The 15,663-nt window shown below is 44.0% G+C and overlaps 1 protein-coding gene across 3 annotated transcripts in view; it reads right to left on the minus strand.

Moving 5' to 3' along the window:
- PDIA5 (protein disulfide isomerase family A member 5) overlaps window positions 1-15,663 on the minus strand; it is a 192,202-nt gene that overhangs the window by 82,074 nt on the left and 94,465 nt on the right. For all 3 annotated transcript variants that reach the window (XM_090046002.1, XM_090046003.1, XM_090046000.1), the window contains 3 exons: window positions 12,939-13,031; window positions 8,863-8,923; window positions 3,306-3,373 (listed from right to left, as the gene is read on the minus strand). In XM_090046002.1, the coding sequence (XP_089902128.1) occupies window positions 3,306-3,373; window positions 8,863-8,923; window positions 12,939-13,031 (222 nt within the window). The remainder of the gene's footprint in view (window positions 1-3,305; window positions 3,374-8,862; window positions 8,924-12,938; window positions 13,032-15,663) is intronic.

A 15,663-nucleotide genomic window follows, 5' to 3' on the forward strand; every position in this document is an offset into this window, starting at 1 on the left:
ATGTCACTTGGAGTTCAGAGGACCCCAGGAGTCCATAAAGGTATTCCAGGGTGTTCCAGATGCTCAGCTGGTGTGAACTTTCACAGTGCTACTGATTTCAATTGGGCCATAATGGTGTACAAAAGTTGACAGTCCAGCTGCAGTCACCTTAAGTGAACGCAGCCTATATGCCTCAGACTTCAAGGGGGGAAAAAAACCAAAATTAGGGTAACTTCTTAACACATGATTTGAGAACTCCAAGAGACAGGTGAAATCAAGGCTTCCAGGCAGAGTCTCTCACACTATTTTAAAACACCTTTTTGATATTTGCTGATTTCATGCAATTAAATAGCACACAATCAGTTTGCTAACAGGGGTCTCTAAGAAAGGTCTCTCAGAATAACTAAACACATGATTTCCCCTCCAGTGACTTATTAGTATCAGTCAGAATGAATGAGGACATTTTCCCTGTCTTTGTCATCAGAAAGACATTTTTCACATGTAATATAAGTGACTATTTTCTTACAACAAGCTCATTTTAATACAGATACTCCAAAATTGTTTCCTATCTACATCTAAAAGTTTCCTACCTATATCTACATCTAAATCTGCACACAATATGCAGAGTATAATAAACACATTTCTATAGACTCAAGATTTCAATATGCCTTATACCCCAACTAAAAAACAAACTAATATTAAACAATTCCTTCCTTTTACCCAACATGCCTGAAATATTAGGACTGCATGGCATGTACATTTTACTTGTTCTGAAGGAAGACAATCCCAATTCAAGAAAGGATGGATTTTGGCTTATGCTTATTCAACAAAGCACTTAAGTCTCATTTGACTTCAGGATGGGTTAAGTATATGCTTAAGTCCTTTGCTGACTAAGGATACTTTCCCGAATTGAGAACAGAGTACACTGGTTACAGGAATTCAAGGTTATTGGCAGAAATTAACCCCACTGGTAGGATAGCTGTAAGCTTCTATCTCGAAGGCTACTTCTATGAACTGGTTTGTGATTTAATGCAAAGTATAAACTATAGCACTAACAGGAAAAGACCAATCCCAATGGCAGAATACAGTAACCAATGTCAGGTATGGTTCACCTTTTCATTTTTACAACCTATTAAAGAGGCAGTTACTTTATTTTATTTTCTAACTTTATAATAGGAATAATGACCTCCAAGCCTGGCATTTCCTGGCAGGTAATGACTGCTTGGGTTAAAAAGGCCAAACCCTCAGCTCATCCATGCCAGTCATAAATTATGTAGAAATCTTTGATTTGGAGATCATTACTACTTTAAAGAACCTCACTGGGAAATAGTGCAGTATAACAAAGAACTTACTTTGCTTTAGACACAGTGAACTGTACAGATGGAAAAAGAGTTGGTTAGTAGAGAAGCATTAATCCATAGACAGCTGGACTTGGATTTAGACCAAAAGGACTGAGCTTGTGGGGAAACAGCCCCCCCCAACTGACATGTTGGGTAGGATGTTTGTCTGAACCAACTGCCTGTACTCTAACCACCTCACCTTAAGGTGAAGCCCCAGTGACCTTAGTAACAATTTGCACAAGTACAGACCTATGCTTCAAAGCTCAAGGTTGGACAAGGACCCCAGCATTCACATCTCAGTAGGTAAAAATATGGGAGGAAACTATCAGATCTGGCAGAAAGGCACAACAATAACTTCTCCAGCCCAAGTCACGACTCCACGGAAAAAGAAGATTGTTTGCAGCCAAGGCAAAAGGAAAGTTACAGGAACACAGAGTGCATTCTGCACAGTGCAAGATGTCTAGCTCTTTTTACGCTTCCAATTCCTATAAATTTATAGTCACGGAGCCTTAAAACTTACCAGTCCCAAGACAGAAACATCTTGAAGAAGAACTTAGTGTAAATTCCAATGACAGGACAGGTGGGATTTTAATGATGTTTCATCCAACCAGAATGCTCTTAAAAAGATATTTAAAGAGCCATACTGTTCTCTAAATAAATGCAAGTTCCCTTTGAATTAGTCCTAGGCAAACAAACTTTTTCAGCTATTTGTGGGCTGAAACAGCTATTTGTGGGCATGTGAGAGCATGATGATTTCAAATGCTCTTGTGATGCAGTGACTGGAGCTGCCCTGCCAGTAAACCTCAGTCTTCATCATTTGCTTTGCCACACACAGCCTCTCTCAAGTAAAGCCAGCAAACTGTGACAAAGTGAAGGGTAAGCAGTCAGGCTGAAAGCAAACACTGCTTAAGCTACAACATGCCCAAGTCTCCAACACTGGTTTTCCTTTTGCATTATATGCCCTCTGAATTTATTTATAAAATACATATTTTAAAGTCTTGAACCAGGGGGTGCCTATGTCTTATTTGAAGATTATCAATGCTATGCGTTACACACACAACACATGATTGTTCCATGAAATGCGCTTCCGTAGGATATTATCATGACCAGTTCTTTAAAACTTATTTAAAACTTTATTATACATCGTTTGGAATATTAAAACAGCCAAGATAAAACAAACAGCTCTATCAATTCCTGTGCTTTCCAGTTAAAAATCAGCCTCCTTACTTAGGTAGAGACAAATTCCATTTTCTCCTCCAAGCACAGTGTATAAAACTAGGTAAGCAGTAAGAATTTAAATGAATGCTTTAGAGAGACACTTTTGGCCACACTCTCAGATAGGTTTCTAGGTTAAAAGAAGAGTGTTAGATCCCAATTTTGCAAAACCCTTCCTCTGCTCACAGGACTACTTACATGCTCAGAGTTTATGTTTATAAGCATTTGCAGAATCAGATACACAGCCTGTTCTAGAGAGAGCCACTCTGGATTTAGGTGGTGTGTCTACCCTTTAGGCTCCAAAATATCGTATTTTCTTGAATGAAACAACCACTTTGCCTCCAAAAAAACAGCTGCTGGAAATTGTAGTGGGCATTATGTGTGAGAAATATGGTAAGAGCAGTTCTGCCTTACTAAGTAAAAGTGAAATTAAATCTTCAGGGAACTAAACACGATTCAGCTCCTTCCCTAGCTGCTGCTACTCAGGTACTTACTATAAGAGGAAAGATCTTTAGTTTTTCATTCTGCCTTTCAAAAAACAGAAGTCTATATTTTACCCCGCGGCTTGTCTTACAAGAGAAAATACATTACTAGAATCAAGTAAAAGGAGTGGAAATTGTCCCTTTTATGCTGGAGTTGGCTTCAAATATTTCTCCTTGAACCTAGTATCAGTTAAAATTTCCCATTTGATTAAATCTCGACAGCATTACATCCTCGAAAAAGATAAAACAAACTAATTTAACATATGCCTCATGCCATCTTCTCACTTACATATTTACTCTTCAGGTCTGTGGCTGCCTGTTGGTAAGCTGGCATCATTCTCTTACACACGCCGCACCCTGGGCAAAAGAAAAATGAAGATGGTGAACATCTCAGAAATGCCAACCTTCAGACTACTCTCCCAGATGAAATCTGGCATGTTAGACAGTAAAAGATATGGAAAAATGCTTTTTGAAACTACTTTCCAAGTGTTAGCATAGCCAAAAAGCTAAGGTAAAAAAAGGTCACATTTGTAAACAATATCCCCTGTACCCCAGATGTACAGTAGCTCTATCTGAATTTTCCTTTTTGAAAAGTGTGCATTTATCCATATTAGTCAAATTAATCTTTCAGGTCCTAATTCTAGAAGTAGCAGCATGACAAGAGGTAGCACAATGAACCAGAAGTAGTTTCAGGTTTCTCGGCCAACATTCACTGAAATGCTTAACATTTGAAACAGCATTCCCAACCACCACTTCCCCTCAAATAAAATGATCAGAACAGCTCTGCACAGCCTTTATTAAACACATCTCTCCACTTCCACTTAATAAATACACTCCCAGTGCTGGAAGTAAGCCCTGCTCACAGCCTCTCTTTAGCAGAGCTAGACAGGAAGGTTAAAATTAAAGACTGCCCAGAGATGTGCTCATTCACATTTTAATTAGACGAGAACAAGCAGATTCAATTAACCGAGGCTTCTCCTCATTCTAATTGGAACCGTCTGGCATTGCCTTGGGTGTCACGTAGATTAAGCCCCACCCCATGTTTCAAAATGGCTGTGGGTGCTTCAACTAAAGCTTGTCAAATTAGCTTTAGTTAGTGTCCCGTGGCCATTTTGAAATGGGGTGGGGCTGCAACAGTGAGCTGGTTTTAATTGGAGTGACTCTCTGGGAACCACTCCAATTAAAATGCCTCCCCCCAAGCACATGTATAGGCAGCCAAAAAGCCTGATCCTGTACACCAGGGGTCAGCAACTTTTTTGGGTAGGGTGCCAGAAACACCCACAACTTTGTCTTGTAAGATCTCGGCGTGCCAGGGGCGGATGGCGGGAGAGCGGCAAGGGGCCCAATCCTTGTTGTGGCAGCAGTCCCAGCAGCTTCCCTGCCCAAGGTGTGAATGCCCAGCCAAATGCCTTTGCATGCCAGGAGCTGTCTACCCCTGCTCCAAGCAATAAATAGGCCCCTGGAACATTCAAAATGTATTAACCTTTCTCCTGTATCAAGGGAAAGGCCTTCACTTGCCAAAATCCAAGCTCCAAACTTGGGCTCCAGTGCACAAGCAAATCCGAAACCAGTCTTTTGCATGTTAAAATGAGTCCTCTTCATATTTAACTTATTTTTAGCAAGCATCAGGAATTGAATTGGAGGCATCTCTCCTGAATATATTAAAAAAGACACTGGAAGACCAGTAGTGCTATCCCGATTGCCAAGGGAAGAGGTTGGGTCAAAGAAGAGCCTCTAGTAACACATGGATACCCCAAATGCTGGGCAAAAGACAAGGCAGATTTGCCAGGGAAAAGAGAGTGAAGACATGTGGCTGGAATGTGCTGTAGGAGGTTAAGTAGATTAGAAAATAAATCGCCTTGTAAACCAGAGGGTTTACTGTTGCCAAGTAAAGCCAGATACGGGGGCAGGGCAGTAACTAAGTTGTTATGCATCAAAGAAGAGATGTCTCTGAACTACTCCTGGGACCACAGTGATGATAGTCAGATTTATCTTCCAGGCAATGACACAGCAGGAAAACAATGATCAGTAGTGCCGTAGGCTACATGAGAAATATCTGCTACTGTTGCCTGGAAATTTTGGCAACAAGGATTCTGGTCAGCCTCATCAATGAATGTCCACTCCAGCTTGGAGAAATGCCTTTTTTTTTTTTTTTTTTTTACAAGAGAGGAGGACTCCAGGTCCCATGACCATCCTAACCCTGCCCTCTGAGACTGACAACAACACAGAGGATTGGTGCCAGTTCAAATGAAGGTGACTTCACAATGTACATGGCACAACCATCCATTTCACCAAAGCCTGAACCAATATAAACTAAATTAATCAGATGCAGTCCACTCAACAGCTGGTTTCAGCTCGTAGCTACTTCAGTCTATTGCCTTCATGTTCACTACCACATCAGCAGCAAGGGTGCCTTTGCTTTCTACTTCTCATCCCACCAACTCATCTTGAGCTTCCAACAGCCCTGGCTACGATCCTCCCTCTTTCCACCCTCCACCTTTTTAAGAAGTTGCATTCTTCTAGATTCCCTTTAGAAAATAAGAGCATACCTTCAAAAACATCACCTAACCTACTGTCTTCCCTCCCTCAAGCTCTGAACTTAGTCCCACTGCTGCCTTGTGTGGATCCACCCTACACTGACTATAAAATTGCTCTCACCAATGGTGTTACACTGATTGAAAACATGAATGTGGGGTAGGTGTCCTTCTACAGATCAAACATTTTGGCCTTATCTCAGGTGTTCACATTTGTGCTGGCCATGTGAAACAAGCTGAGTAGGCACTAGTCTTTTCTAAAAACAATGGCTGCAACTACATCACAAGAGACCTAGGCACTTTACTCCACTTTCATCACCAGCATTTGACAATAATGATGTCCATCATCATCATCATTATTTTCATCATCATTATTTGACCACCGCAGTCTTTCCTGCCTAGAGGAGGGGGTTGGGCCCAATGATCTCACGAAGTCCCTTCCAGCCCTAAACTTCTGTGAGAATCATGAGATCCATCTTCTAACAGTATATTTTTTCTCCTGTGTGGGTTGTGTTATTTTTAAGTTGTGCCAAGAACACCTAACTTCTGCAAAGCGGTTGCTTTGGTTGCACACATGACCCTGCAGCTCTGGTGTACGTGTATATTTGTGTTGTATTGCTCCTCCTCATGCATTGCAAACAAAACTGGTCCCTGTCATATGCTTTATTCATGCATTTTCCCTGTATGCTTTAGAGTGAATTTCTATATCAAATGCACTTGTGCTCTTTTGCTGCTTGTTAATAGTTCCATTTCAAAAGCCGAGTTTATAATAGTACTAACCATATTTTATACTAACAAATATTTTACATTGGACATTGCAAGATGAAGCCTACTTTCTGCAGTAATCTTGCAAACACTAGTTACAGAACTAAATCTGGACTCCAGCTAGTCCACCTGCTCAGTTGGGTCTAACTTGGATTCATTATACAGGTTCAGGAGAGCAGCCTATAGTCTTACATGGTGGCTAATTTGTCAGAAAAACATATCTTCTCCCCAAGTAATATTTTTATGCAGGTTGCAGTATTCCTGGAAGTGCAAGAAACTGCCTGGCAGTCACCTTCATCTTCCCACCCACAGGATGTACCAAGTCTCTGTAAAGCTTATTGGAACATACAGAGAAATTACATAAGTGATGGGTGGTAGGAGACTTGCCACATATTGGTGGTTTTGCATCAACTATTTGATGGGTCTGCTCTTATCTCACAATAGGAAGCTAAACCAGTGCAGCTTACCCCCATTTATAAATTTGTTCTTCTATCTATACCTTATGAAGCTGCCACAATATAGCCAAATGGAAAGTTTCACTATCTTTAAATTTCTCTGCAGTAGTACCCAATTCCAAGAAATCTTAGACACACTGCAAATGCCTTCATCATTCCTTCCGAGACTCAGAGATTTCGGTTTAATTTCTTGCCAGAGGTTACATTTTCTTCCAACACAGGTTAATAAGTGTGAAACACAGGAGTGCTGGTAAGAGGCTCATCTTGATTTCCTGCTCCCAGCTACATGACATAGGTCAGAGCTACAAGAGGTTACCCCTGTCACAAGACAGCAGGCAATATCCTCAGAGTCTAATAACCAACACAGTACTGATTCCTGAATGAGGTTGGTCTTCCCAGGGTAAGTGGAATGAGGAAAGAATGAAAAGAAAAAAGTGGGAGGAAAAAAAAATTAAGTTAGGAAGTTAGTATTAAATAAAAAAAAATGAGGAAATTAAGATGTGAGAAATCAGAGAAGGATAAAAAAAAGAAACTCAGGCTTCCTCACACAGTTTAGAAGCAGTAAAAGTACTGAAAGCTGGCAGGTACCTTGCTTTTCAGAGAAAGGAAGCCTGGGAAAAACCAGAGCAGCTAGGGGAATGGTACAAAGAGAACAAAAAGGTAAAGATGAGGTACATCTGGGGAGAGGACCTATAGAAAATGATTACAAACGGCAGAGGTAAATAGTGAAAGCATTCAGGGAACTGGGAATGTCCCTCTAGGGGTGATTTACAAGCCCAGAACAAGCAAATCATCTCATGCTGAAACAAGGCAGTAGCCCACTACAATGCGTACTATAAAATCAGAAACTGGCACAGCCACATAAGAGGTAGAACCTGAGCTTTCTTCTGCAGCTGCAAAGTTCAAAGGAAGGTGCTGTAGTATATGGCATGAAAAGGAAAGCACACGCTCTTCCTGATCCATTAGGTCAAGTCATGGGCAGTACTGGTCATCTGAGCAATATTCACGTGAGACTAAAGGTAGAATTATACACAGTGAGGAATCAGGAAGCCACAGATAAGTATCCTTTGGTGCTATCAGAGTTCTGACATGGGAGGCTCATTTTAACAAAGCAATAACCACAAATTGCAGGTGACATCTAACATCAATCCCACTGTCAATGCAAATTCAATGGAAAGCAGGCAGGCCACAGAAAGGGAACAGTTGCTCAACCACGTGATCAATGGCTCTGGTGCAATGGTACTCGACCATAAGAGCTTTATGTTTGAAGAACGGTCTGAAGAAACTGCCTAATAGCAACAGTTCGATATTCACACACAGTAAAGTTTGCAGAATGAAGTCAGAAAGCACCATGTACTCATGCAGCAAAGTAAAGCTTCTGACAACACAATGTCAGGCTGTTACATTGCTGTCATTTTCTAACTTGTTACGACTTTGATATGCTTTCTTTTCTACTTCCTCCTCTCACCAAACCTCATTCCCAATTGCTGGGAGGGACTGGGGGTTACATTTACTCAGCACACCACTGTGCCTCAGGTGTACAGCATGAGCAATGTGTTCTCCCTTCTGTCATACATCAGACAGGGCTGCACTCAGAGCTGTAGTCTTCCTTTGAGATTTGCTACTTATAAGATCTGGAGACCATGACAAAGTATGTATAGACCCTGTGCATTTATATTATTGTATGGGGCAGGGTGCTGGGCCCACAATACCGCATACATTTGGTCTGATGCACTTGGCGTAGACCGAGAGAACACGAGAAAACCAGACATGCACAAAACAAGTCATGTACAAATGAAATGACCCAGTGGCCTGATGAGACGGTACCTGACACTTATCAGAAGACGGTAGAAAGACAGAATTAGAGCAAAGAATAGGGCAAGAAAAATGGTTGGCCAGGAGAGAGAGTAGATGCCAAGAGTGGAGGAAACCCAAAGGAGCACTGAAGACAAACGATAAAGGCAGTGTCAGTTCAAGGAGCTGAATGTTTAAGTCACTGAGGAGGCCGTCAGCAGAACACTACTCAGCTCAGGGTAGAGATGAGGGATGATCAGTCATAGGAGACAGTGATAAAAAGTGCCAGAGCACTTACATGGAGCGTAGAACATCATCAGAAGAGGTTTGTCTTCCTTCTTCAGAAGCCTTCTGAATTCCTAATGACAAATCAGACAGAAAAGTCCCTGTTAAATGGATCCAGTCACTTTTAGCAGTGTTAAACTTGAAAAAATAAAGGTTAATAATATTCAAAGACACTCCTGCTTGTTTACTCAATTAGTTAAGGAATAAAAACAAATCTCGCAAACAGCCAGAACTTGAATCACTTCTTTCCACTCGGCTCCAGCTTAGTGGGATTAATACAAATCATCATGGGGCTCAAATATTCCCTAAATACACTGAGATAAATTTTCAGTGTTAAGATGTGGGAGCTTTACTATTGTTGGTCCACAGAGCTTTTAAAGTTTTTACAGTTAGACACATTTTCCTCCCCAGCCCTCTCAAACAGATACCTACACCCTGATTTGAGGAAGTAAGACTATGAAAAACTGGGACAGGTTTAGTTTCCACACCACGAAACCTAAAGCTGGGCCATGAGAGGCCACAAGAATAGATTTTTCTAGTGCTGGCATGGCAGGGAAACCAGATGAAGTTTTTAAATTGAATGCAACCCCATGAGAGCTTATAATAGAGTACAAAAAAGGTGAACATTAAAAATTAATCTTCCTACAAAAACTGAATGTCAAAATAACTGTTCTCAATATCAAAAACGAAAGGTAGAAAATTGAAAACGCTCTTTACAAAATACCAGCTAGAGACCAATCAATTAAAATTTTAAAATCAATAGACTGGAAAATAAGACTGGAAAATAATACAAAACACCAAAATGATGATTACAGAGGAAATCGCAGTTAGCACTACAATGATCCTGGCCTTTTAAAGGTGGGATGAAACTTCCCACTGAACTGAGAGAAAAGGGCCAACAGTGACAGGCTGACACACAGGAAGACTGGGGTCAGCAGTTCCTGCCTCCGCCAAAAACATCCTGCATGGCCATCTCAGAGCTTTAATGACAACCCTGGAACTGGAGATAAAATTTCCTCTCTCCCGCTCTAAAGGATAGATCCTAATCCATCTCCAAAGTGCCACCACTTACCTTCTACGTCCTGTGCGGGCGGCGGGAGTCAAGAGGCCTAAGAGGAGGAAGCGTCGCGTCATCGTGATTGGTGACTCCATCCTGAGAGGTACGGAGGGCCCCATCTGTCGCCAGGATCCCTCAGCACGTGAGGTATACTGCCTGCCCGGAGCGAAGATTCAGGATGTGAAGGGGATGCTCCAGTCCATCATCCAGCCCTCCGATTATTACCCCATGGTCCTTGTCCATGTGGGTACTAACGATGCGGCCAGGAGAGCCCCTGATCGCCTGATGGAGGACTACCATGCTCTGGGAGGCGTGCTGAGGGAGATGGGCGCACAGGCGGTCTTCTCTTCCATCCTGCCAGTGAGCGGACGCGGCAGACGTCACGAGTTGTGCATTGCGGAGACCAACTGGAGGCTACAGGAATGGTGCTTCGAGGCGGGCTTTGGCTTCCTCAGCCATGACCGGCACATCGTGATGAGAGACATGCTGGGATGGGATGGGCTCCACCTTTCCCCTAAAGGTAAGCGTGTGTTCTCTTCCAGGTTGGTGAACCTCCTTCGGCGGGCTTTAAACTAGGCTCGTCGGGGGAGGGGGAAGATGAGGGCGGAGGAGACGATGAGATACCAGGCCCAGCAACAGCCAGCGAGCCCAGACCAATGGTCAAAAGGGAGAAACAGGTAAGCGATGGGGGACGGGGCATTGCTGAGACTAGGGGGTCAGTGGGCACAACCGCTGAAGGCCTCAAATGCCTCTACACGAATGCTCGAAGTATGGGGAAGAAGCAGGAGGAACTCGCCCTCCTCCTAGCTGTCACCAGCCCTGACATAGTGGGGATCACAGAAACGTGGTGGGACTCATCGCATGACTGGGCGGTGAGTGTCAAGGGATATAGGCTATACAGGAAGGACAGGATAGGAAGGAAAGGTGGAGGAGTAGCACTCTACATCAAGGAGGAATATACTTCCTCGTTAATTAGCATGGGGGTAGAGGGGGGGCACTCTGAGGTGCTCTGGGTTAGAGTAAAAGGCAGTCCAGGGGAGAGAGACTTAACGGTGGGAGTCTACTATAGACCTCCCAACCAGGGAGAAGAGCTCAACCAGGAATTCTTAGGTCAGCTTACAGAGGCAGTGAGGGCTAAGGATGTGGTCATCATGGGGGACCTGAACTTCCCAGACATCTGCTGGGAGGAGCAGTCAGCCAAGTCTGATCGCTCACGTCGGTTCTTAGCCAGACTGCAGGACCTCCATCTAACCCAGGAGGTGCACAGTCCCACCAGGGGAGACGCCTTGTTGGACCTAGTGCTGGCCACGGGTGATGACCTGGTGAGGGGGCTGCGGGTGATGGGCCACCTGGGAGACAGTGATCATCGCTTGCTGGAATTCACCATCCAGCGTAAGGTGGCAAAGGGCTGCAGCAAGGCAACAGCCCTAGACTTTAGGAGGGCTGACTTCAACAAGCTAAGGAGGATAGTTGGGGAAGCGCTGAGGACCCAGAGGGGAAGGGAATCAGATGTCGAAGGTGAGTGGTTGCTCCTTAAGGAGACGATCCTCCATGCCCAAAGGGAGGTAATCCCAACAAGGGTCAAAGGGAGCAGGAGGGCACATAAACCCCCATGGCTCACTAAGAGCATCCGGGAATGTCTCCTTGCTAAAAGGGAGGCATATACCCAATGGAGAGATGGGGTCATCGCCAAGAAGGACTATGTTATAGTCGCCCGAGGATGTAGGGGGGCAGTCAGGAGGGCCAAGGCAGAGTTGGAGATAGGACTAGCTTCCCGGATTAAGGACAATAAGAAGTCCTTCTTCAAATACATAGGGGGTAAAAAGAGGGTCCCGGGTAATGTGGGGCCCCTGCAGGACACGATGGGCAACTTAGTCATCACGCCAGATGACAAAGCTAACATATTTAACGATTTCTTTGCCTCTGTCTTCCTAAGTAGGGACCAGTTCAGCCACCTCCCTGCTGGGCCCCCCTCGGGCCCCGAGAGAGACACGCCTGGGCCAAGGGTTAGCGAGGAGTTAGTTAGGGTACTTCTGGAGAGGCTGGACGTGTTCAAGTCCCGCTGGTCCGGACGATCTTCACCCTAGGGTTCTACAGGAACTGGCTGAGGTCATTGCGGGACCCCTGGCACGGCTCTATGAGCACTCGTGGTGCTCTGGCGAGGTGCCGGAGGACTGGAAGAGGGCCAATGTGGTCCCTATCTTCAAAAAGGGAAAAAAAAGAGGACCCGGGAAATTACAGGCCAGTTAGTCTGACCTCAATAACACTTAAAACGTGGGTGTCTTGTCCCCAGGGGCATCTAGTAAATAAGGCAAGGTATTTCTGCTTCCTCTACACAGTGAATTGGGAGACCAAGTTGGCTGGGATCAGCCAGTCATTCAGGCTACTGGGTAAAAGGTGGGCACCACCACTACTTCATTGCCATCATTTTGTATCAAGCAGCATGCATACTCTCGGCTCTTTCATGGGGGTTAAGACTTTGGGCACAAATTGCACACCCAGACCAGTTTAACTTGCAACAGAGATTAGGTGGGACCAAATCACATATGTAACTACTCAGGGTGACTTTTGAACATGTCCAGCAGCCCAAGTCTAGACAACTAGTGACTGTATTGGGCCAAAATGGAGAAGACTAATGCATCTAGGCACCTAAGTGGTGGCATGTCCAGTGAGAAGAGCTGACCTGGATCTTTGGGACTCAGGACCTGAGCCCTGATTAAGCATCTTAGAGGTCATTTATGATGTGCCCCAAACTCCTCATGACAGGGACAGATCTTTAGGTGCATTTAAACTGAATGCCAAGCAAGGACAAATCCCAGGCAAGATCTATACCCAGCAGCAGGGTGCCAAGTACAGCTCAGACAGGGAGCAAGGAGATCTGGCTCCACAGCAAACAGGTCTTTGAGTTGGCAAAAATCACTTAACTCTTGCCCTAGTTTCCTCCTCAGTAGAAGGGAGACAATGGGGCTTATATAGATGCTCCTTAACAATGTTACATTCACCAATGTCCCATGTCTATATGTTCAAAATACCTTTTCACTGTCGACATGTACAATATCTTTGGCTTCTGGATCCTCCTCCCACAATGGAGCTCCTTCTGGATCCTTTAGAAAGGCCACCATGGACTGCAATGAATAGAAAGAAATGGGCCTTTAAAATGTAAAACTGAAACAAAATAGGAGACAGGCACCATCTTGAACCCCATCCTTCCACACTGTATTCTCCCTCAAGTAACAGCCATTGCTATTCTGCCCTAGCACTAGCTTGCTTTAGGCAAGACCAATGCAGCCATAATCTCTAGGAAGCAGAAGTTCCTTAGGAGAAAGAGTGGAGTTGTGGGCCTGGTGGAAAGTTTACGCTCCTTGAATGACTCACAGCTCGCTGGCACTTGTCCCCTCTAAGGAGGGGAAGGTATGACAGATGTGGGCCCTCTACATGTTGAGTGTAGAGAGAAGTGTGGCAGCAGTGCATGGGGCCTCAACTGCCCTACCTTCAGCAGCATTGCAGCCCCTCCACATCTGTTTCCCTGCCCTAGCTTCCTATGCCACGCAAATTCTCACACCCTTCTTCAGTTTGGGACCAATTCAGAGAGTAAGATGTTATTCCTATGAAGAGGATCACACTCCAGAGCTTGGGGACTAAAAGTTAGTTGGTCTGAGAAAGACTATTTTGTTAGTTTCCTCCTTGTGCCATTTTTCACCTAACTCAGCTTACATCTTAATTTCGGCCAGGGTGTAACAAGGAATCAGAAGAGGAAAGAAGCCAGCTGAGAATAACACAAAAAAATTCCATTTACACCACGGTTAGCTATTCTACAACATATGAGCTTAAGGTTTAAACAAACATACATGCATAACATCTTCCAGGGCTGATGCAGATTTGGCAGATCACAGATATTTGGTCACATCAAAAGAAGTTAGCCCAAGGGGTGTCAGCTACAACTCAAGGCCATGGGTGAAATGGGTCAAGATAAGACCATGGTAATTCTGATACTGAGTTTAAGGATTTCACTTATGTCCAGCCTCCTTTGTGAACTGTGACACAAGCAACTTTAGCACTGGAGACCTGAGCAACCCATGATGATTGCTGTTGCTTTAATGTCAGTGCTCGGGGGGGGCGGTATAAGCATGGATTTCACACAAGCAACCCAGTTCCCTTGTCCCTTGCTGCCCTGTAGAATGACAAAAACAGGCAGGAAACTGACTTCTTCTCTTCTTACATTAAGTGCAGACGGCCTTCTCTTTTTGTGGACATGATTAATGGATGTTGCTGCAGCAGCAAAGAAAGGGAGTTGCACTGGAGATCTTCTGATCTCAGGCACGAGCAACCTGCCCCTGCAAGATCTTTATTTGAACACTCTTGCATGCCATTGCCACATACGTTACAACACATGATGAACTGGTCAAATCAAAGTCTGGACTGACGCCCATTCAGCTGAGCTCATGTTAAGGACTTGCCTAGAACAGGCTTTGCAAATGCATAAATTGATTTGCACATGTATTAATTGATGTATTAATACAGCTTTTATTCCAGTCCAGGCAAGGTCAGTGACACCTTGGCAATTTTTGCTTTCAGTGGGGCTGCCCAGGTGCTACTGATGGGAGCTGAGGAAAATAAACTGACAAGAAGAAACAGATCTGGCTCAAGCTACTGTAGGAGTTGCCACTGCAGAGCTACGAGGAGTAAAAGAACAAAAAAAAAAAAAAGACTTTTTAAAAACCCTCCGTTGACAGCATATTCTGGTCCCTGAAGTCAGCATACAGAGCCAAAGTGCAGATCTGCAGAGTATAAGCGTTGTTTTTGCACAGGCGCTTGTAAAAGTAGCAGCATGCTTTTTGCCTGATGGTAACACATGGGTAACACATGGGTCCCATCTAAGCAGGACAAACCACGTTCTAAAACACGGCTCTAATATAAACAGGATCGAGTTGCTATAGCCATACCAGCCTGTCCAGCCCCAACCAGTTTGGAGAAGGCTCAGTAACATGCTCTATGGAAGGAGAGGGAGACGCACTGCAGCTAAGAATGTCCCCTCAAGTAGTGCTCTCTGCCCGGACTAGACTGTGCCTAAATCTCAGACATACACAAGGGAAGAGAGACAGGGGTCAGTCTCTGAGCTGCTAATGAGTGTGATTGACTATTCTAGTTTCAGGAATCCCCATCTGCGAAGTTCAGCCATATAGCACAACAGATGCTGTTAGAGGATGAGGAGATTAGAGAGAGGGAGATTTAAATTCATCCAGTCTCTCACTCTGCCAGAAAAAAAAAAGAAAGAAAGATATGTAATGATTTCTGGCAAGGGCAGGCAGTGTACTGCCCTTCACTTATTCCTCTGCTCCGTGAAGGTTTTATTTATTTTTAAATAAAGCACACAGGAAATGCAAAAGGTTAATCATAAGAACAAAAAAAGAAAAAAAAACGCTTTCCTACAAAGGTTCTTGCACTCCAATAGTTAAAGATCAGAGCAAGGACCAGTCCATAACATAGCAACCACCACACAGAGAATCAGTTACAACACTGACAGGGCATAAGGTGGTAAAAAAAGACCTGGAAAGAAACACGCCACACACTTTGATCTTGCAGCAGAGACCAAAACCAAGCTGTGCTTTACCTGTGTTCCTGAAATAAAAGTTCAAAGCTGTTGGGTAATACTGATGGAGCAGAGGTCAGGAACACTGTTTCATCTTGCAGTGTAGACCGGACAAACCATGTTTTATAGCATGATGGAACAAGCATGGTGGTTAGCTATAAATAATG

Source organism: Crocodylus siamensis, chromosome 4, assembly GCF_052110815.1.
Source record: "Crocodylus siamensis isolate JL-2025a chromosome 4, ASM5211081v1, whole genome shotgun sequence".
NCBI classification, from domain to species: Eukaryota; Metazoa; Chordata; order Crocodylia; family Crocodylidae; genus Crocodylus; species Crocodylus siamensis.